The sequence below is a fragment of the Strix uralensis genome, chromosome 2 (genome assembly GCF_047716275.1).
Source record: "Strix uralensis isolate ZFMK-TIS-50842 chromosome 2, bStrUra1, whole genome shotgun sequence".
NCBI classification, from domain to species: Eukaryota; Metazoa; Chordata; class Aves; order Strigiformes; family Strigidae; genus Strix; species Strix uralensis.
This window is the reverse complement of record NC_133973.1, coordinates 126,171,018-126,192,426: the sequence shown is the minus strand read 5'-3', so window position 1 is coordinate 126,192,426 and position 21,409 is coordinate 126,171,018. Positions and strand designations below refer to the sequence as shown.

The 21,409-nt window shown below is 43.0% G+C and overlaps 1 protein-coding gene across 1 annotated transcript in view; it reads right to left on the bottom strand.

Annotated features, from left to right (window-relative positions):
* MAML2 (mastermind like transcriptional coactivator 2) overlaps positions 1-20,219 on the bottom strand; it is a 79,621-nt gene extending 59,402 nt beyond the window's left edge. Inside the window, exons 1-5 of the mRNA XM_074860794.1 lie at positions 20,215-20,219; positions 19,722-19,774; positions 17,449-17,633; positions 16,735-16,836; positions 13,351-14,805 (exon numbers count right to left, since the gene is read on the bottom strand). Of these exons, the coding sequence (XP_074716895.1) occupies positions 13,351-14,805; positions 16,735-16,836; positions 17,449-17,633; positions 19,722-19,774; positions 20,215-20,219 (1,800 nt within the window). The remainder of the gene's footprint in view (positions 1-13,350; positions 14,806-16,734; positions 16,837-17,448; positions 17,634-19,721; positions 19,775-20,214) is intronic.
* Between the last annotated feature and the right edge of the window lie 1,190 nt (positions 20,220-21,409).

The following is a 21,409-nucleotide window of genomic DNA, read 5'->3' as shown; positions in this document are numbered from 1 at the left end:
GTATTTACCTCACAGTTACAATTTTTAACCTTTACAGAACAGTTAATAGTTACTCACTTCCCAGAAGCTTTATGGATGAATTAGTGTGTAGAAAACAATTAGCATATATTACATAATTTCATTACTTCTGCTATCACTACTACCTCAATGTTCCTACTGATATGTACGCATGAACTTAATTTGGTTTAGTTTTTGCTTGTAGCATTTGCGTGGCTAAAATAACACAAAATCTGGGCATTCTACATCTTTTTTGTTCCCTAAATTTTATAGCATAATTCCAGCTCCTGCATTGTTTTGTTGCCACAAAAAGACCAGAGATGTAAGGAAAATTTGGGAAAAGCACAATAAAGAGTATCCCAAATATTTACCTTGGGGGATGCAAGAGACCAAGAGGCACCTTGAAAATGTTGTTCGAGCAGACACAGGGCAGCAGTCATTCATTCGCTTGCTTCTTGCCCTGAGAGTAACACACTGTGTTGTCCAGATCCATAGGCTCAAATGCAAATATCAAGACAAAGTTATCTAATTAACAGGCTCAGAATTGCCTCTGGGTTTTGTATGTTGTTTTTGTCAGGCTTGGTTTTGCATAGTAGTGTCCTCTGTTTGAAAGACTGTAATGAAGGTGATTAAAATGATTCATTAACACCGTGCCCGTTTGAGCAAACAGTCCAAACATTTCTATATTCCCTAGTATCAAGCGCGGTGATCTTCACACAAATGTCCAAAGGTCTTTTAGCCTTTTTAATTTTTTCCACAGCTTGACTTTAATTAATGATTCATGTGCAAATTTATATACAATTACTGTACCAACTGACTAGCTTTTGATTTGCTTTGGATTCTTTGGGAGGAAGAGAGGGAAAATATCCTCGGAGCTCATAACAACAGTAAAGTATATATTTAAATGAATGCTACAATTAAATATCTGTAAGTCTACCTGGTGTCCCTAGCCATCTACTCCACTTTGCTTAGTAGTGGCCTAGACAGCTCTCCACTTGGTTCCTTCAAAGAAAGGGCCACATGAGGTGACAGCCAGAGGACTATTTTTTTTTTTGCTATGAAAGTGGAGGAGTAGAAAGGAATCCCATTTTTAAACTGAGTGCCTTGCTATCGCCTATCATCTAGCATTTATTCTCAATTTTATCTTAAAAGCAATGAGGCTTTTGACCACCAGCACTCTCCCTGGGAAAGCCAAACAATTTCTCCAATTGCTGGGAATGTGCTGTTAATTTCCAGCCTAAATTTACTTATGGCCATTTTCAAAGGTAGTTACTAGGTGCACTGGTTGAAAACTTATCAAAAAAACCCCAGGGGTGGATATGTTAAAGCTATGGTTTTGGACCAACATTCTCTAGATCTGCATAAATAATTTGGCTATGGACATATAAGTCCCGTTCTGAAGCTTTAAAAAGCTTAGGCTTAATAGGGAGATGAATGATTGTATCTCCACAAACCAAATTTCATTAGTATTTTCAGGTGGTGAGTCCACGCTCCAGAAAGCATTTCAGGAGGATTAATATCTGAAGGTATACTTTTTATTGAAGTACATATATGGCTATGGAAAACCCTTCTGCAGAATTGCTCTCAGCATTTCCCAGGGCCCCAGAGCTTGGTCCACAGAGAAGTGCTGCTTCTGCAAAAGGCTGCCCTTGATAGCACTTTGAATCTGAAACAAGATTTTGACAACACAGCTGTACTGAACCCATGAAGTAGATTTCATGTTTACCAAAGAGGCCTGTAATTTGTGGATCAAGAGATATTTAAATTTATTTAAATATATTAAATATATTTATATTTTTCTATATATATTCTATATATAATATAAATAAATATATTTAAATAAATTAAATATATTAAATTTATTTTAAAATAAAATTCAGCAGAGAAAACCCTACAGAAAGAAGAGAAGATGCCAAAATCACAGACTGTGGCACGTTTGGGTCTCCTGAATCAGTGTGATGGAGACTGCTGCTTTCTCGCTGTGTTCAGCAGCCCACGTGGCTGTGAGATGTTTCTCCATGGTGTGTCAGCCCCCCAGAGCTGGGTGCTGAAGAGGAACCAGGGCTGAGAATGGACAGTCACTGGGATGGAAGTACGAAAGGAAGTGTGGGATAAAAGAAATGATAGGGATGAGGGGAAGACAGTAAAGGAGGACTTTGCACCCTCCTTGTGCCACAAGGCTGGCATTGCACAACAGGCCAAAACAAAAGAGGAATTTGGGTTTCAAGTACCTTTGACATTTTTTTAGGAAACCCTAATCAAAGACAAAAAAAGCCAGTCTGTATACTCTTGGTAGGAATATATTAGTGAAACAAATGAGCTGGTCATGCAAACAACTTGTAGAAAGCAAACAAAGTGGAGAAAGTCAGGTAAAGTACAACAGCTATGACTGGAAATGAGACACCCAGATTGTTTTGAATTTGCTCTGGTTCAGCTGATGCAGCAGATAAACAGTTAATGCAGCCATTACAGAACAAATGCAACAATCAAAAAACAACAGGAAAAGGCCATCACTTGCCATAATGTGAGCAAAACCACTGCACTGAATGTCCTCCCTGCTGGGAAGTGGCAACACCAGATAAAAGCAAGAGGAAAAAAGAAATATTTTGGAAAAAACCTCTCCCTGCTCCAAACCTGTTTCTTCCTGCTGGAAAGTTTTGAAGTCCAGTTATTACTGTTTAGCCAGGTTTGTTACCGGGAAAAACAGAGGATGATGGAGCTGAAGAAAGGCTCAATTCTCAGCCTGTGAAATGCTCATGAGACCCACTTTAGAGTTTGTGGATCCTATGCATAACAAGGCCCATGGACTCCGCTATAGGGAGAAAACACTGGAGAGAGACAGGCAGGTTCATACTTGGCATGCTGCAGAAAGGGTTAAAAGTGGTCAGTTCATCACTCTTCTGTGTGGTGCCTTGGAAGTTTTCACAACACCAGATGTGCGAAAAAAAAGAAGAAAGAAAGCAAAGCGAACACTAGTAGACATCCTGGTGCCCTGGAAGCAGTTAAATTAACACCCAGCAGGGACAAATTTGCAGCTTTGGGAACAAGCTTAAAGTTAGTCTGTTTTCATTACTGGAGTGAATTTGCAAGTGTATGACAGTGAAGTATAGCCTGGGAAGGAGCAGGAGGCTTTGGATTAAGGATGGATAGCCAGAACTCACTCCCACCCTCCCTCCTCCCACCCTGTTTTTCACTCAGGCTGTGAAGCTAGCAATACTTCTGCTAATGCCTACTATGTCTTCCCATGTCTTTTACCAGTTCCAGTAGGAAAAAAAAAAGCCATTCTTTTCTTTTTTTTCCATTCTAGTTGAAACCAGACAAGACTGGAGTCACCCCAGCGAAGCCTGCTTTAGCTGGGATTGCAGATTACAGTCATTCGGAGAAATCTAGTTCTGCAATGGATAAAGTTGGATGCTTTTCTAACCAGAACCAAAGCACTAAATCCTTTAGTCATTCATCACTCACTTGGAGCCAGGCTGTAGCCCGGCTTGCAATCACTACGAATTATAGAAAGGGCTGGAAAAAGAAAAGACTCTGAGAGTACATCTAACTCATCTTCACAGAATTACAGAAAGCTCTGAGTCTCTCTCCCTCTTACAGGTTAGAGAACAAACTGGCTCCACAGAAATATCATCTTTCTTCATTTTCACACCTCGGTAATTTCAAGTGTCTTGGTATCAGTCAATCATGGGGAACTTTTCAACCAAGGTGGACTACACAACTTCTTATGAAGGCCTGAGGGGACCATTCAATCTCCATCATTCTTCTTCATGTGCATCTTTTGCAGGGCAGGAAGAAAATTCAAACCCTGGAACAGACTTCCTAGAGAGAAGGTTGATGACCCAAGCCTGTCAGTGTTTAAGAGGCATTTTGACAATGCGCTGAATAACATGCTTTAACTTTTGGTCAGCCCTGAAGTGGTCAGGCAGTTGGAGTAGATGATCACTGTAGGTCCCTTCCAATGGAAATTTTCTATTCTATTCTATTCTATTCTATTCTATTCTATTCTATTCTATTCTATTCTATTCTATTCTATTCTATTCTATTCTATTCTATTCTATTCTATTCTATTCTATTCTATTCTATACATGTTGGTTATTCAATAGCTACACTTGCAGCTGGGGATGGTAGGAGAGCTGTAGGGTCCCCTGAAGGAAGAAAAGCAGAGAATGAGATGTATTCATTTTTATCCAGTGGGACTGATGGAGACTGTTGGGATGAATAGCACAGCATGAGATATGTAGTGTGTCCTTTCAGCTGGCAGTTTGAAAGGCTCGGAGTGAGGCAGGTCTGCAAAGCTGCATTTCCTGCCCTGTCCTGAAGACCTCCTGCAGATGTTTTGTGAACTACTGGCCAACAAGCCCCTTATGCCCCTTCACTTATTACTGGCATAGGATACAGAAACAGTTAGTTTTTAAGTGTTACCAGTATTCCACTCTTCCCTTTGCAAAGACCGTAGGTGCTTGTCCCCTGTGCACCAGAAGCTCCTGTTCTGCCCCATTTCCTCCCACGCTATTTCCCACTCTCCGATGCCCTGTCCTCCTCTGCCTGCAACCAGACTCTCTCTCAGCTTCCTCCTCCTGAGCTCCCAGTTCTTCTCCCTCGTTCCCCCTCACCCAAACCCAATTTACACTCTGTATTACTGCCTTCCAGGCTTCTTCCTACCCTCAGACTCTCACCTTTCCTGCACTTTACTCCTTCACCACCACCTCTCCCAGTCTCTTGTCTGCACCATCACATTTGTCTTACTCTGGATCCAGTCCTACCTGTCTGTTTCTTTCCCTTGCACTAAATCTTTTGCTCCCTGACTCTTTCCTGCCCTTGGTTCCTGTTCTTCCACCCTCTGGCAGTCAATTGCCCACCTTCTACTCCCTCTCTGGCCACCCCCCGTAGCTGAGGTTCCCCAGCACCAGCCACCTGAGTTGAGTTTAACAACTTGCTGCTGCTGACAGGAGCGATCCCATCTTCACTGCTTGCCTCCAGCTACATGCTCCTGCCACCTCCCTTGTGCCAGTGTTGGCTTTGTCTGACCCCACAAGCTGCAGAAAGTCACTAAAATAGGAGAAAGGCAACACAGAGAGAAAAAGGTTAGTTTTCTGCCAGTTTTGTGAGAGCACAGACAAGTGCCAGAGCTGGTGGCAGAGGAAGGAGTGGACACAGGGCTGGGGGGTGGGAGAGGACTCCTTGCCCCTAACCTTTAGATCAGCTCTGCCATCCTGGGACACCTGAGTGCCCAAAACCCCTGTCCTCCCCTTCCTTTGACATATTGACATGCAATTCAATGCACTGTAGTTCCAGTCTGTGCTTGTCTTGCAGGCAGAGCAGCACAGCTGGGCTCATGGACACTGGGAGTCTTCTGCAGCGATGTTATGCCCCATATATGTGTCTGGCTTAGGTACTCGGAACTGTGCCTTCCTCACTGGTTACATAGGAAACTTAAGGGGTTAACATTAAATACAGATAACTGGTAAGATGGAGAAGGATAAATATCCCTCCTTTTACCAGATTTCTACATTTTCTACTGATTCACAATATGATGTGGACCTCACATAAATCCTCACCTCTTCCTATGAAATTGGAGAATCATTCAACGCTCATGTTTTCATAACTATGTCAAGGCTAAGTATTACTATTAAAAGACTATGAAAGGTGCTTGGCTTTTCAGAGAGACCAACTGCTTCAGGCACTCGGTCCCCCTCCAAATTCCAGCTGGGGCTTGACAAAGCAGAGACTCGTCAGAGGGGACAGAGGACCATTTTTGAAGAGATGACACAAACTCAACATGACTGGCCTGTTCAATGAGGTGTGAGGCTACCCTCAAGACTCCACTCCTTCCCCATGGACAAGGTGGCAAGCAGAATCTCAGGCATAGCCTGGGCACGTCCACCCATGTGTCTCAAAGTTGCAAGAGTTGGAGTTGGCAAGCTGCTGGGTGCACCTCGATGGGTTATTTACCATCTATAGGTACAAAGGGAAAAAGAGGCATCAAACACTGTTGTAACTGCTCCAGAGGTGTCCTATGGTCAACTGTGCTGACTGTGAAGGCCCAGAGCTGTGGATGCTGAGTCTACAGAGAAGACTCTCAGACCAAGGGGCAAGGGGCAGCGAGGTCAAGATGAGCAGATGCAAGTTGATAGGTTCAGGCACTATCCTGGGACACAAGGATAGTGGCTCTGAGACTGACACTGGGTCTGGTTCAACTCAAAACTCTGTCAGAGGATTCCTCTGTGACAGTAAATGTATCCTTATTCAACAACTCCAGTGGATTGATTGTCATGTCTTTGAATGAGACCTTCTTTCTCTCTTTCCCAAAATACATAATAATATATAAAATATACAGTAACATTTCCTTCTTCTCAAGGTTTGGCTGACTTGCTTATTTAGGTTATAAATACTTCAGGGCAAAAGCTGTCTCTTCCACGGTGTGTGTACATTACCAGAAACAGGCATACAGCAAATGAAGCAGGCAGATGGTTCTGGAATAGTTCTGTTGGAGCATCTGGCTGATTTTCTGGATCACAATCACATACAAATGGTAAATTCACCCGTGAAAATTCACATTAAATGAACATTACTAGGTCTATTGCTGTCTTAACGACAGTCATCTGTGGCCTGGGGCAGGTCTTCACCATAAAAACACCGGCAGTAAAAGTGGCTGAGTGGAGGAATAAATATTTGCCATTAAAATATTCCTTCATTTTGAACCCCTAGAGAGACAAATTACTGGGACATGCTCTTGAGGACTTCGGGGAATTAAAATAATAGGAAGACTCTAGGGAGAGAAATGGGAGCTGGGGCTTGTTAAAATTTTTTTGTTCTTTGACTTCTTGAGGTATTTGTAAATTGCCTACAAACAAGCGAAAACTTACAGGAAAAGGTTTTTCACCATGCCAGCTCCAAATGGCTGTGGAATTATATTGTTTTTCCAGGCTGCCCTTCCAAAATCCCTGCAGGAAGTTGACTCAGGGCTTGACTCTGGCCTCAGATGCACACACAGCAATAGCAGAAATCCTCACTTCAACCAGGTGAGAAGCCATTACGGACATCCCAGCTTTATTGATGAGATCACAGGTCAAGACAGACTAACTTGCTTAGTAGCAGAGAACCAGACCTGAAACATCCCTGACCCCTTTCCTCCTGGTCACCATTGCATCTTCACAGTTCCTTATCCCAGTCTTGTCCTGTTACACGTCCTTTCCTGTTAATCTAATAAGCACAAACTCATGTCCTGTCTTTCATGATGGTTCCCTACCTTACACCACCACCCCAGGTCTGTAAACTGTAAACTGTAATCTCAGCCACCAGCACTGTGGATCTACTCACCTGCCCTTTCCTCCTTGCAGTCACCATCATCTTCTCTTATGTATACACCAGGTACCTTGGCTGTCCCTCTGCTTTCCTACCCTAGCCCATGTCTTCCAGGTGGCAGTAGAGTAAAATCAGAGGACTGAAGCAGCTAGAACCCTGACTGTGCCTCCTGTCTCCAACAGCATTTTTCTTCCCCATGGCCAAGACAACTGACTGGCTCATGAAGTTCCTCCTGGATCACTGCAGTCCTCAAATCAACATCACTTAGACATGCAGGTGAGTAGAAACTGATATCCTTCAAATTCCTTCTGTAAAAGTCATCTTTTCTTTGATTCTTACAGAACCCAGATTAACACTGTCCCTTTGAGACAGGTGCCATTTTTCATCTGAGTTTATACAGTTCTTCACAGAATGACATTTTGCCCTATCAGTGGACCTTCCAGACACTTTCACAATGCTAATAAATAATGAATAAGACTTCAAGTGTGCTGACACTAGTAAAGAACTCATCCAGGCAAGTGCAATGATGGTTTTTATTGGTACCTTCATGGAAGTACCTTCAAAAAGTAGTCCAAATGACACAACAGGGACTATCTCAGCTACTTCCCAGATCCCCAAATCTAGAAGCATTTGACCTAATTGGCTAATATTCTACTATTCTACCAGTGTAAATACTTTATGCAAAGAGTTCAAGAAGCCTTATGGAACTGGCAGTGTCTCTGCCTTTGAATTACAATGTTCTCAGAGACTGACTGTCCACAGTGTGATTGTTTATGTATTTCATTCAGCAAACTGAGCATTAATGATATAAGACACTACCAAGACAACTGTCCACCATGACAATACAGGAACTTAGGACATTTTCTCTCTGGTTTCGTGTTTATAAATCAGCTATGACCCTGAAATCGATGGTGGTTATTGGGACATACTCAAGTTTTTATCCAGAATATTTAATTCAGAAGCCCTTGTAGGAAGGAATGCGACCAAAATGGAGCTATCAAGAAAAGCTGTCATCCAAATATTATTTTTATAGCGAGCATTGAAAGAAAGGTCACATTGTTATTTTCTTACACTATGGAACAGTTTCTATTATTGCAGATTCCAAAAGCCTGGAATCGTTGTTATTTATGATCTAAGTCAAATTTAAGTCCTGGTTTGTATCAATTACCACAAGTCACTCTAGGTTTTCTCTCTTCATTTCACAAATATTTGCAAAATAATTCCTTCACACTTGAAAACAAAGAGGTTGCCTCACCAAAATGTGCTCTTCTTTTCTTCTTTAGTGGTAAACACAAAGGTTTAGGAAAATATTGTTTTGATATGAATCATCCAAAGAAGTCACACTTTCTTTGAGAAATTTTGGAGGCTAAATTAGAGGTGTAAGTTATTGCTCAGCAGTGAATGATAACAAGAGTTTATATATCTGCACTTTCAAAAAAGCCATCGATCTTTTGCTCCTGGTGCTTCTTCCTCATATAGCACTCTAATAGTCTGTCAGTTTAACATACACTTCTTATTAAATCCATATGGTACGCATGCTTTAAAAACAAAGGTAGAAGGCCATATCCTGCTGCTTACTATGCTGCTGTAGGTCCAATTATGCTCTCCTGAAAACAAATGAAATTACCCTGGGTTTACACTGGAGAAAATGAGAGGACAATCTGTCTCAGCATCTCTGCAGAGCTGCCAGGTTAGTTGAAATATCATATCTATCCCTTGGAGATATATTAGAGTGATGAATATATATCAATTAAACACTGATTTTCTGGGCATTTGAAGGGCTGGTGTAATGAAAGGGGCCCGTGAGGAGGGGTCATCTCAGCTCCTATAGCTCCTCTGAACACAAGCTCCTCACTGGTGGCACATCCCTTGGTGCAGTGCTGCACTGTGGTCCTTCCCCAGACAAATGCAGCTATGCTGTGTCCCTGGGTTACAGAGCACCTGAAAGGCCATTGGCCACATGCTGCAAAATACAAAGCCTTCCTGTGGGAGAGCAGGAGGCAAGAGGCACTTATGGGACACTCATGCTTGGAGCAGGTACTGGAGAAAGGACTGCTCAGTATTCAGTAGGAAGGGAGACTGGTTGGATTTAAAAGAGGCCTGTTAAGATCTGGTGAAGAAAATGATCTAAGGCATGCCCCAATTAGGGCAAGTAAGGGCAAAAAAAGTCCCAAACTGCAACAAATCACACCACATTCCTGGGTCCTTGAAAAAAAAAAAACCAGAGAAAAGAAAAAAAGAAGATGACCCCATCCTCAAAGCGATTATAAAGGATCAGAGACTAACAAGGCCCTAAACTGTGCACAAGGAAACACTGTTGTGGATTGTAGCTACATAGACAACACCAATGCTTCCAAAGCCTTAAAAATAAGGACCACTGGTTGTTTGTGTGAAGTGGGGGCTGAAACTCTTATGATGCCTTGTGTTATCCTTGGTCCCAAAGCCAAGACTGAATAGGGCACATGACCACATGTAGCAGATAGAGTGGCCTAGCTCCATTAAGGTTCCCATTCTCATGATCTCAGCCTTCTTTCCTCCCCTCCCTTGAGTGAATAAAATTGAATAAAAAAAATTGGAGAAAAAATCAGCTTGAAACCTCTGAGTTTAATTTGTCTTTAGGTCAAAACCAGAAGGGGATGAATAATATTTTATTTAATTGTTTTTTGACTTCTTTACATAAGACTAATGGATTTTATTGAACAAGTCTTACGGCTGATCAAAAATTTTGAAAATATGTGTGGAATTTCTTAGAGTAGTTAAAAACCTCAAGTTTTTTGTTCAGAGACCTTAAGTTGTACTTCAGAAGCATCTTTCACTGACTAGACTACATTTCTTCACAAGAAGGAAGTTAGACTTCAAACTTCTATCCAAGTCCAGTTATAGATTTTCCCCATATCAGCCCAGGTTCTGTATTGCAAACCTGATTAAACCTGTGCGGAATTTGGAGCTTCTAAATATTCCCTAAAGAAAGAGAGTGTTGAATTTCTAAGAGTTTTTTTCATGACTGTGCATATGTTGCATCCTGATAGACAATGGAAAGGTGAATCTTCCCCACAAAAATGGAGAATAAAACAAAGAAGCAAACAAACCCTTCATTCAGATCAACCTTCCAGGAAACCGAGATAATTTCCATTTTTATGACTTTTCCCTAGAGGCAAAAGACATCTAATTAGCAAATCCCACTATAAGTTTGCTCCAGTTTGACACAAAGTTAATGTGACAAGCAGAGAAATTATAAGCCTTACATTTCCAGTTAGCCAGCTTGGGCTGATAAAGCCAAGTTCAAATAATTTTGGGGGATCTTAATGCTTGGGGAGTAAAAATCGAGAGAGTGAGCTGGTTCAGCTAAAAATGTGAATTTATAGTGTTCCAGTCAGTGTTATCTGATGGCAAAGTCACAGCAACCCTTTATGAATGTGCACTCACATTTCCATCAACAAAGCATTCCAGACAGTTTTGAGATGGTCCTTACAGTCCAAAATTATAATGCTATGAGGAGGAGTTGAATGACACCAAGCAGAATCAACCCTTGATTCTTCATGAAGAACTAAGGCATGAGTAAAATAAATATTAATCATGAAGTTAATTAGTAAATTATGGTAATTAATCATTCATTACTGTTAATGATGTGTAGGAATCCTCAAAGTTGGGAGACAATCCTCTAGGAGAGAAGACTGTGCAGCCTAAATGAGGTGATGTCCCCATTGCTAAAATCAGCGGGGGTTGACCCACGAGGTTGCTTTGACCTTTGTTGTCTTTATTAGAAGATAATACTAGCGGTGTCACCTCCCACTCTGATTTAATATTCAGACTAGACTCATGGGGCAAGCAAACCCTGACCAAGGGGTTGGTGGGCTCTTGCAGCTGTGCAGGCAGGAGCTAAAGGAGTCCATGGAACTCACAAATACAGCCAGGTGAACAGTTATGTTCAAACCTTTCCGAAACTCTGCAATTTATGGATCGTATTTCTACATATCATTCCAGCAGCTACAGAATGCTCTACTGAGAAAGCCCTACCTGGTTTTCTGAACTTCATCAGAGCTTTGGAACAACTGCTAAGGATCTCTAAAAGAAGCCAGTTATCTCCCTAGAGCATAGAAAAAACAGCATTCTTGCTGCAAAAGCCCTGTAATCTGTGTCTACAAAGCTTCTATGCCTCTCAGTTGTGCTGTGGGTCAGGTAGCCACATCCTGCAGACATAACTGGGGTCAGATGACAAGAAACTTGGAAAGCTACTTGCAGAAGTCTGCAATGATAGGTAAAACTCTGTCCTTGGTGTAGTATCTAAAGTTTGGCACTCAGCAAAGTTCATTTAGGACAAGTTTCCTAAGCCAAAAGATCTTGTGGCTGCACAGGTGAGAGATCCCACTACTCATGATAAATCTTGCAAGTACTACTATGGCCAAGTTGCCAAGTACCATCTTGTTGGCTTGCCTCCCTGAGCAGCCCAAGAGGACACAGAGCAAGGAGCTAACATTGCCTCAAGCAGAGTTACTCTCAGTGCTTTTATTCATTTCCAGAATGTGACCTTGCATATTTTTTTCAGAAAAACAGTGTTTGCAAAAGTCCTGCCTGTCTCCCTTGTGCTGACAGATTGCTGGAAGCTTCATCATGGCTGAATGAAGGAACTGTTAAAATTCATCTGCCTGCCAGTCTATTAAGAGAATGGGGAAATGTGCGTAAGAAGAGAGCACACAGTGGCCCAACAAGGAGAGGAACAGCCAGCAGAGACCTCCCGTAAAACAGCAAAGCTGTGCTGGCTTCTTGCCAATGCTCATTCTCAGGCATCTTCCAACAAAGCAATGTCTCCCTACCCAAAACTGCCCATAGGTTTCACTTGGTACTTCTTGCTAAGGGATTTTCTGTTGGAGAAAGTCATGGTTAGTTGGTCAGGGAATTTGAAAGAGTTAAAAGGAGAAAGGTGTGCATGCATACAACTAATTTACTTTATTTTTTTAAAAAACATCAGATTGATCACCCAAACAGTTAGAGGCAGAAACTCCAGTTCGGAATGATTCATTCACAGTGCTTCTTCTCTGGGACTTTGTGGAAGACTTAGGCTTTCACCTTTTGGTAGTTTCTTATAGCTCTTTTTCACATCCACAGATGATTTCCACACCTACATTGCTATTCCATACTTTCAAATGTGTTGACCCCAAGTCCCACCAAAACTACTCAGAGTGGCTTAAACATCCTAAGGTCAAATATGTTTTACTTGTTTTGCACCTGGTTTCCAGTTTCTGGGGTACACTGAGGTTGCATATTCAAACTTTGATTGGCAGGTCTGAAACTTGGGATACTGGTGCACAGTGACTAACTGAGCTATAACAACTGATTTTGTCAGAGAGCTGTCTCATGATAACACGGTGGGAGCTGGCCATGTGGTATATAATTGTAGACATATCTGTGGCAACCTTCACCTTCATATCTAAGCACGTATTTTATCTACAGAATATTCCCAGAAGTGTGATGGGTGTTTATAAAGCTCACAGATAAGTCTTAGTTTTTCTTTGCCAAACAGATAACAAATGTGCAAACAGTATTTTTGTCATGTCAGTCAAAAGATATCTAAAACCAGAATTTCCTAACCCTGCCTCCCTAAGGAAAACGATGGCATAAAAATTAACGTTGTAAAATACATTATCTAAGATAACATAGGAATTCATTAAAATTTTGCTATTCAAAAGAGCCTAAATTTTTGTAAGCTAGAAAACTTAGATGGGGGTCCAAAATAAGCTTGCATCTGCCCTACTTTCTCACCTTTCTGACAAGTATCTACATAATATATAGCAGTGACATATTCACTCCATTGCATTAAGAAAAAAGTGTTATGAGCATGTCTTTCTTGAAATTCTTATAAATGTACATCCATGATATACCTGAATAGGTGCTAAACATGCCATCACCAGCTCTGCGGAAGTATGTGCTGAGACAGTCATTATCTGGCACCAGTACACATCTCCTGGAATGAGGCCAGGTTGGAAAAGCCTTTTTACTAGTCAGACCAGAATGATTCTGTAACAAATAAGGAGGAATTTGCCTTACCTGTCTATGCTGCTGAGAAACTGGATACTGCAAACCTGAGATTTGCTGGCCTTGCTGCATTTTCTGAAGCATCATTTTTTGCTGCATTGCTAGGGGTACATTAGGTGGCCTTTGAAGAGACTGGTTCGGGAGAGGCTGAGCAGGTTGCGGCTGCGGCTGTTGTTGCTGTTGCTGTGGCTGTTGCACGGGGGCTGAACCCTGTGCCTGCTGTGTGTAGTGCAGAAGGGCAGGCTTGTTTTGGGAACCCAAAACTGAAGGCATCTGCTGGTTTGTTTGCTCTGAGTTAAAGTGAAACAAAGGCTTTGTGTTGCCATGATGCTGCTCTAGTGGTGTCTGAGCGCTGTTGATAAAGTTTCTGTTGAGGTCCTGAGGCTTCTGTTGCATGATTATGTCCATGGGATTGCTCTGGGGAGTGGTTGGTTTATAAACATAGTTGTTCATCCCTTTTGACTGGTTTCCATTCACTGGTACCCCAAGCATGGCTGAGCTTTGTGGGCTGAACTGCTGCTGGCGAAAAGAAGGACTGGGGATTTTCTCTTGCACAAAGGGTCCAGGGGAAGGTCCTGATGGAGACAGAGTGGACCAGTTGGCTGTCTGGTTCTGCTGCTGCTGTTGCTGCTGAATCAAGGCATGCTGCTGCCTGTTGGCTGCGATCTGTTTGAGCTGCTGTGCATGAGACACCTCCTGCCAGTTAGGCAATGGCCGACTGGATGCAGAAGAAACCTGCGATACCTGTGTTTGACTCTGAGGCACCGAAGGGATGGGTGAAGAGGTGGACATGGCAGTGGTGGCCATAGTGAAGGCTGGACCTGTAGAAGAAGGCCTCATCTGTGGGGAGCCCACAGGAGCCTGATTCATGCCTGGTGCATATTCACTTTTTATCACCATCTTGTCCATCTGCAGAGATCTCACAGGGCCCCTCTGGCTCTGCTGCCCAAGGTCAATGTTGAATGGCTCATCTTGTTTTATTGTGGCATTTATCATATTCTCTAGCTCAAGATCACTCATTGGTGGCACTGATATATTAGTCAGTTCATTAAATAGTTCCTGAAGCTCCAGATCCATCATTTGTTCCCATGAGTCTTCTCCGTATCTGTTAGGGAACATGTTCTCATGTGATATCTGGCCATCTAAGTGTTTGCTGCAGGACATGGTTTCTCCTGGTTCTTTCTTTACCTCTTTCAAAGTCATATTAAACATGCCATTCCCACTAGCATGTGTATTGTTCGCTAGGTTGCTGGCCTTTCTTTGTGATCCTTGCCCCACAGACATAGTTCCTGACATTGACTGGCTTTGGCAATTGTTAACATGTTGTCCACCTTGTCCCACTGACATATTATCACCCACTCTTATCCTCTTAATGTCAAGGAAAGAGCTCTCTGAAACACCATTGGGTCTCTTGTTGCTGACAGGAGACAGATTTACCACCAATTTTCTCTTCAAGGAGCCTTGGAGCTGAAAGAAGCAGACACACAAAGAAATTATCATTAGATGACACCAAAGAAACAATCTGTAGTCTATTTGCTAGAAGGATCTTGAAAGGCAACAGGCAAGTAAGCATTGCTTAGTACAGAAAGATACTCTGGGCTTTCTCAGTCAATGAAACTAGGCAGAACTGTAGGAAAATATGTTGTAAGTGAGACATGTCCCTGACACCACCACCCCTGTCCTTGTAGCCACCAGCATTTTTCAAGCACTGCTGCCTCCTGTGATCACAGACCCCCTTACCCCATGGGCATGAGTGCAGGGAGGTGGCCATATCTGCCCTAGAGTTGCTCCCATGTAACTGTGCCAGTCAGATCTAAAGTATTTTTAGATAGCAGAGACTAATGCAGTCATGAAATCTGTCCTTGTGCCTATTCAGTGCTGAAAGATTTCACTCTCATTATTTTGGTATATGATCCAAAAGAACATTTTTGACTGCTGTAGAGTCCAAAGATCCTAGGAGACATTTTAATGGCACACATGAGATCCAGACATCCCGATCTCACATGGATTTATACTGGCCAGAGATGTGTACAATTAAAAATGTTAGATGTTAACTTGTTCAAAACTGAAAATGAAGCCACTGGAGCCATGTCAGGTTATGTCAGCCAAGGGTCTGGCCCATGATATACTGCCAGATTATTTTCCAGAGATGTATATTAATACATTAAGCCCTAATTGTTTATGTTCTGAAACATTTGCTATAAAACACACACTCCACGCAACACTGCTCTGAGAACTGTAACTATTTCCTTTTCCTTGAATATTTACAGCAATACTTTCATCTGCTCACGAGCTCTGTGGGCCTACTGAAGGAAAAGAGGTTCGCGGCTCTGTCCTGATCTACACTCATCTGCCATGGTTGTAGACACAAATTCCCACCCCACGCACACAAAACAAAGATGTAGCCCCACAAGCTGAAAAGTTTGAACTTGGTGCATATGCCCTCAAGTAAGGTGCAGATACCTTCAAGTAGAGTTGCTTTGAACATGGTTCATAGAAAAATAGAACACTTTTAAACAAGCACAGCTGTCATATCTTTAGCTCTGTACATTAAAGGTGTGCACACCAAGCAGTGAGCACGCACAAACAGCCCTCACTCAATCGGCACACACGCTGTCGTTGTTTCAGCTGTGAGCAATGTCAGGAAATGCCGCAGGGAAACACGGCTCATCTTCTGCCTTTCTGCACCTGGGCAGAAGTGCAATGGCCTCAGAGGCAACAGGACAATATCATCTGACAAACACCTGTGTGTGCCAGTGAGAAAACGGTGCCCATACAAACTGTGATACACTGGGAGGCTGTGATGGGCAGAGGGGATGCTGAGAACTCTAATTTTCCGGTTAAGTGAGGAAGGACAATTCACAAGATCTTTCAATCCCATTATTGTATCATGCTGTTTCATGTACAGAAGTCCACGGTCACGTAATACTCTGTGTGGCCCCCATTCCCCTCCACTTCAGGCTATATCTATGAGTAAGAGCTCTTCCCAGAGAACTCCAGGTGTGAACACTTTTATTCTGCTGTGAATACCACTGAGCTGCTTGGAAAGAGCTCAACCGACAAATATGTTTTTCCTCCATACCCACCTATCCTTCCATTGCATCAGCAGGTCACTGAGTTTAGCCTTTAAAAATAAAGCTTGTAATTTCTCTCTCTGACACTGAAAATCTCATATCTCAAGTTAAGTTTCCAGCATTTGAATCACAGATTCATGTTTTCATTTCATAAGGACAGACATCTTGCTGCCTATTGTACAAGTCCACAGACCTTGTGCCTTCAAGAGTAACCAATTGTCATTAGGTGTCCCCTGTTGGGGCAGTTTTGGGTGGTCACTTGCAAAGTGTGCAGACTTCTCTTTGGTTAACAGTGTTTCTTCTGACACATGAGTCACTGTACTTTCCTTTGCAAAAAAAACGGTAAGTTAAACTTCCTTTTACCATCATTTTTGCTGTCAGTGTGTTTATTAGAAATCATTCTTGTGTCCCCAAATTCGTCTTCCTGGGAAATGGGGAAGTCCCCAAGTCATCAGAATACACGACTTGGCAGCATGTTTTGCTTTCAGATGTGTTGCTGGCAGAAAGGCTGAACAGATAATGAATAATATATCCTCTGCATATGTATATGCTTTATGTGGTTAATATGCCTTTCTGAGTTAATTTTGCTTTTGCTTGAGATTTTGAATCAGAGGGAGCTGTTTAAAATGTCTTCACATTTTCAGAGCACCTGCACCAGGCTTTCTGATACAACTAAAACTGCAGGTGTTACACCGCGCTGTGCGTAGTAGCTGCTTTTCTTTTGCATTTGAACTAGCTGCTAGCAGATACGGGTGAGCTGTAAAGCGGTTTGCCTGGTGACACGCACAAGTCAGCAGCAGAACCAGGAAGAGCACCATGATCTCCAGACACATCCCTTAACCAAGCGCTCCCTCCCTCGACATGGGCTGGAGGACTCCTGTGCTCATGACATCTGCTCTGCTGAGGTGCCCACCACAAAGGGCACTATGCATTTCTAAAGAAGAGGTAGCAAGTGCTGGCTTATCACATCTCCCCAAAACCTTGCAAACACTGCCCTCTGAATGCTGACACCACCTTGGTCAAGAGATGTCTTCACCTTAAAGCAGTAATGAGAGCGAGCGAGGCTGCAAAGGTGCAGGGGACTCTCAGGGGACTTCACTGAGGCTGCAGGAAAGGTCCTAATTTCACATCCTCCATGAGTTTGGGATGTGGAGGGTGAGGGCATGGGAAGCATGTGAGCAGCCCGCAGAGATGAAGCCCCCTCTCCCTCCTTGCCCCAAGCTGTTCTCAATTATGTGTCAGAGCAGTTTGCAGCAGACTGGTCTATGTTTGTTCAGCGAGACGAGCAGTGTCCATCAAAAGCCCCCTCTGTCTTGCTATTTCATCTGAATGCTGTCTTCTATGGGGCACTGTTGCCCAAGCGTTATTTCTGTTTTGTTTTCACAGGGGAATGGACCAGATCACTCAATTCTTTGCAGTTTTCTAGCAATCACATTTTTCAACTATTGATTGAAAGTCAGTACTTGAGCCCTTTTTCCCCAGGCAAAGCACAGACTCTTCAGAGAGTAAAAAAAGAGCTTGCCAGATTACAAGCTCCATCTCTTCCAATTTGCAAGCCAGGATTGATTTGGGTCAGTAAACATGGAGCAAAAGTTCCTATAACACACAAGCACATTCCTCAGATCAAACGAGCTCATGATTACACATCTCAAACTGCTTGAACTGCGTAATACTGAAAGGCTCTGTGATGGGAAATGAGTGACGTGACAGTAAGTGGGAGAGGAGGAAGCCCTCCATGCACAGCTCCATCCCACAGGTAGGTGGGCAGCACTGTATGAACCATCAAAGAGTACATATATTTCCTGGCAGCCTGTGTTATTGTAAGACCTTTTGCTGAGCAGGCTCTGGTGAGTCAGCAGGCGTTCATGCGCTTAGAGCGAGGGAGTGCTGGATGCATTGATTTTCTGAAGTTAAAACTCCATGGGCTAAGGCTCTGGAGATCACCTTTGAAAGATAGCGCAGTGCTGTTACTGGTCAAACTGCTCAGAGATGTTAACAGCAGAAGGCAAAACTCTAGAGATTATTTGGTCTAAACGACCCAGTGTTACACCACGTCCTGTGCAGAGGGACAATTAATTTCTATTTAAAACTTATTCTGAGTCTTAAAAGGGATTAAGAGAGGCAGCTTCTTCTCTAATGCTCCCTGACACCAGGCTAAATCACCAGGAGTTCCACCAGACTAATAATTAAGGCTCATCAAAATCTGGTATCAAATCATTTCTCTTCTGGCAAAAAAAAAAAAAAAGGCTTTTGCTTCACCTTTCTTTTGGTTGAAAAATTTTACTAAATGTAGAACTAAAGGATTTTGCTGAAAATTGATTATTTTTTTCTGGCTCAAAAGTTTTTCAGAAAATGGAAACAAAAACTTCTTTGGTGCAAAAGCACAATTTGACAATGAGAAATTTTAGGGATTGTTTTCTCCAAAATATCCATATTTAACAATATTTTTAGCACATCTTTGACCCATTTCTGACATTACCCATGTGCATTTATTTACCTTGCATTCCTTTCCACAGGGACTGTCCAATATGGCAAAGAAAAGAATTTGTCTGTGGCAGCAGTAAATTACAAGGTCTATCTGGTTTCACTTTCACTGAAAATCTTACTTTTTGTGCCCTTCATGCAGATTCTTCAGTTGGACTTCCTTTAGAATTTGGTTTTCACTTCATTTAACAATGTGTAGGAGCACAGCGCTTGACAGAAGTCCTAGGTTAACCATCCAGCAGCCTTGAGTCTTACAGCTCTCAGGACAAGTAAAACACAGCCTGTGCTCTGACTTGCCTGAGTTATCTCCATAGTGCCTGCAGATCTCCAAAACAATTCCTTTCCCAGGGCAACCCATCCTTGGCCTTGTACAGAGATGTTAGTAACATGTCTGACTGTCATCCCAAAATGTTTATAGCTAGACACTAAGACTGCACCAAAACACCACAATGCTCCAAGAAAACTACAGAGAAAAATAACGGAGTATGACAGTTTTCAGTCTCCATTAATCCTTATTAGCTGAAGACATAAAAGGAAGATCTCCTACCACCTTTCTTCTCCCAACCCTCACATTTTCCTACTAAGGTTTGCAGCTTTCTTAGGTTGTGTGGTCAAACAACTGGGACGAAACTTGTAACATGCTGCTAACTTAAACCCCAACCAATTATCACACTTTTGAAGCAGGCAGCGTGGCAGTGTTAGCTATTCATGTGGAGTAATATTTCTGATGTTAAAAAAGCAGCTTTGGATTTTATGCTTTTGATATAGAAGCAGCAGACAAATCCACTTTAAAAGGTCCCTTTTGGACTTCCTAGACTTTCTCACAATATGTGCTGACTGTATCTATGGCTGCACTGTAAACAAAATCCTTCATGTATCTGGGGAGGGGAAGGGGTAAAGGGATTACATGAAAAATACAGAAAATATTCAAACAATGAAAGTGGCCAAAAAAAAGGGATTCATTCCAAAGGAGGAAAACATGCTGAATGCTACTTCTTATTTATGCTGTGAAAGCACCTTTGCAACCCAGAGCTGGACCCGGCAAGCCACCCCTGGGACTTAGGGCCTGATCCTGAATGACAGCAGCTCTCATTTTTGAAATTGTGGTTGGCAGTGTTTGCTGCCAGCCTTCTGCAGTGTCACCTCCTGCGGTGTCTGGAGAGGAGCCAAGCTGGGGAGTGCCTCTTCAGGCAGGAATTGGGGTTCACCAGTGCAGAACCTCCCTGTTGCAGGCATCTCCCCAGCGTGCAGGAGGACCAGGCACCTCCTCCTTGTTTTCTTACCCCTTTGGCCAGACACGACGGTCATGGTGACTCACACCATGGCCAGCTGCAGAGCCACTGAGGCACCCCAGGGCTGACATGGGGTGAGGAGGGGGCATTGCCCTGAGCTGCCACCTCCGGGACCATCACAGATGCTAATGCCATGATCACACACACCCCCCCTCATGGCCTGTTTCTGACTACAAACACACTTTTCAGGAACAGGCAAAAGGGCTCCCATTACCGCTTTTTCTACATATCTCCTGAAATCCAGTGGTTCTGGCTGTTCCCACTCTACCCCACACCCAGGGCATCAGGTTCACCCTGACATCTCTCCTGAAGATCTCAACAGCATGGTCCTCTTCTGAGCACCTCTCCCCAGCCCCTCTGCTCTGCACTTTCTCTATACAGCAAAAGGATATTTATTTTTAATCTTTTGTCTTCATTTGCAACTTCTACATGACATGGCTGAGTATGTAAGCGTGACAGTTGTCTTCAGAGAAATTTTAGTACTCCAGGTTCAGAAAGTCCAATCTGCTGGATGATGCTGATCTGAGAAACAACATTAATTTTTCATGCAGCACTGAGTGAGAGTGGAGGTCCTGGGAACACTGCACAATGGGGAGTGGCACCAAGAGCTGGTGTGTCCTCACAGCACTGCGGTTGGGTCAAGGTGGTCCTACCATGGTTGCAAAGAGCTATGCAAGAGTAGCAGATGCTGTTTCCCTCTCCAGCCTGGCTTTCACAGGCCCAGCTCCAGGTGCCTCCTGTCATCTGCTCTGTGTCCACAGGAAGGGGACCAACTGGTCTCTCTGATCAGCGAGGAAGAGGAGGTGCAGGTGCCTTCAGCCCCTGTTGGTGAACGTGGCAGCTCGAGTCAGCACACCTCTGCTCTGCCTCACTCCTCTCCCATTTAGCTAATCAGCTCCTGAGACTGTTCTGATCACACGGAGTAAGGTTTGCTGCCATGGGATTTTTTGCTCTGCGCATCCTAAACTTTCCCACCACCCATCCCTGTCTTTCTGTTCATAGTAATTTTGGGAGGAGACTTGGTGTCTATACATGGCCTCTTGCACTAGTGTCCTAGCTCTGGCTGATCCTTAGACATAACTACCACTGTCAATAATAATGCTGACTGAGAGGTAAATGCAAATTTTTCTCCCTGTTTACTGTAATAAGTGCCACTAAAACTGAATTTATAGTAACAAATAAGGATGTTCCCTGGTTGACAAGTATCCACTTAATTCTCAT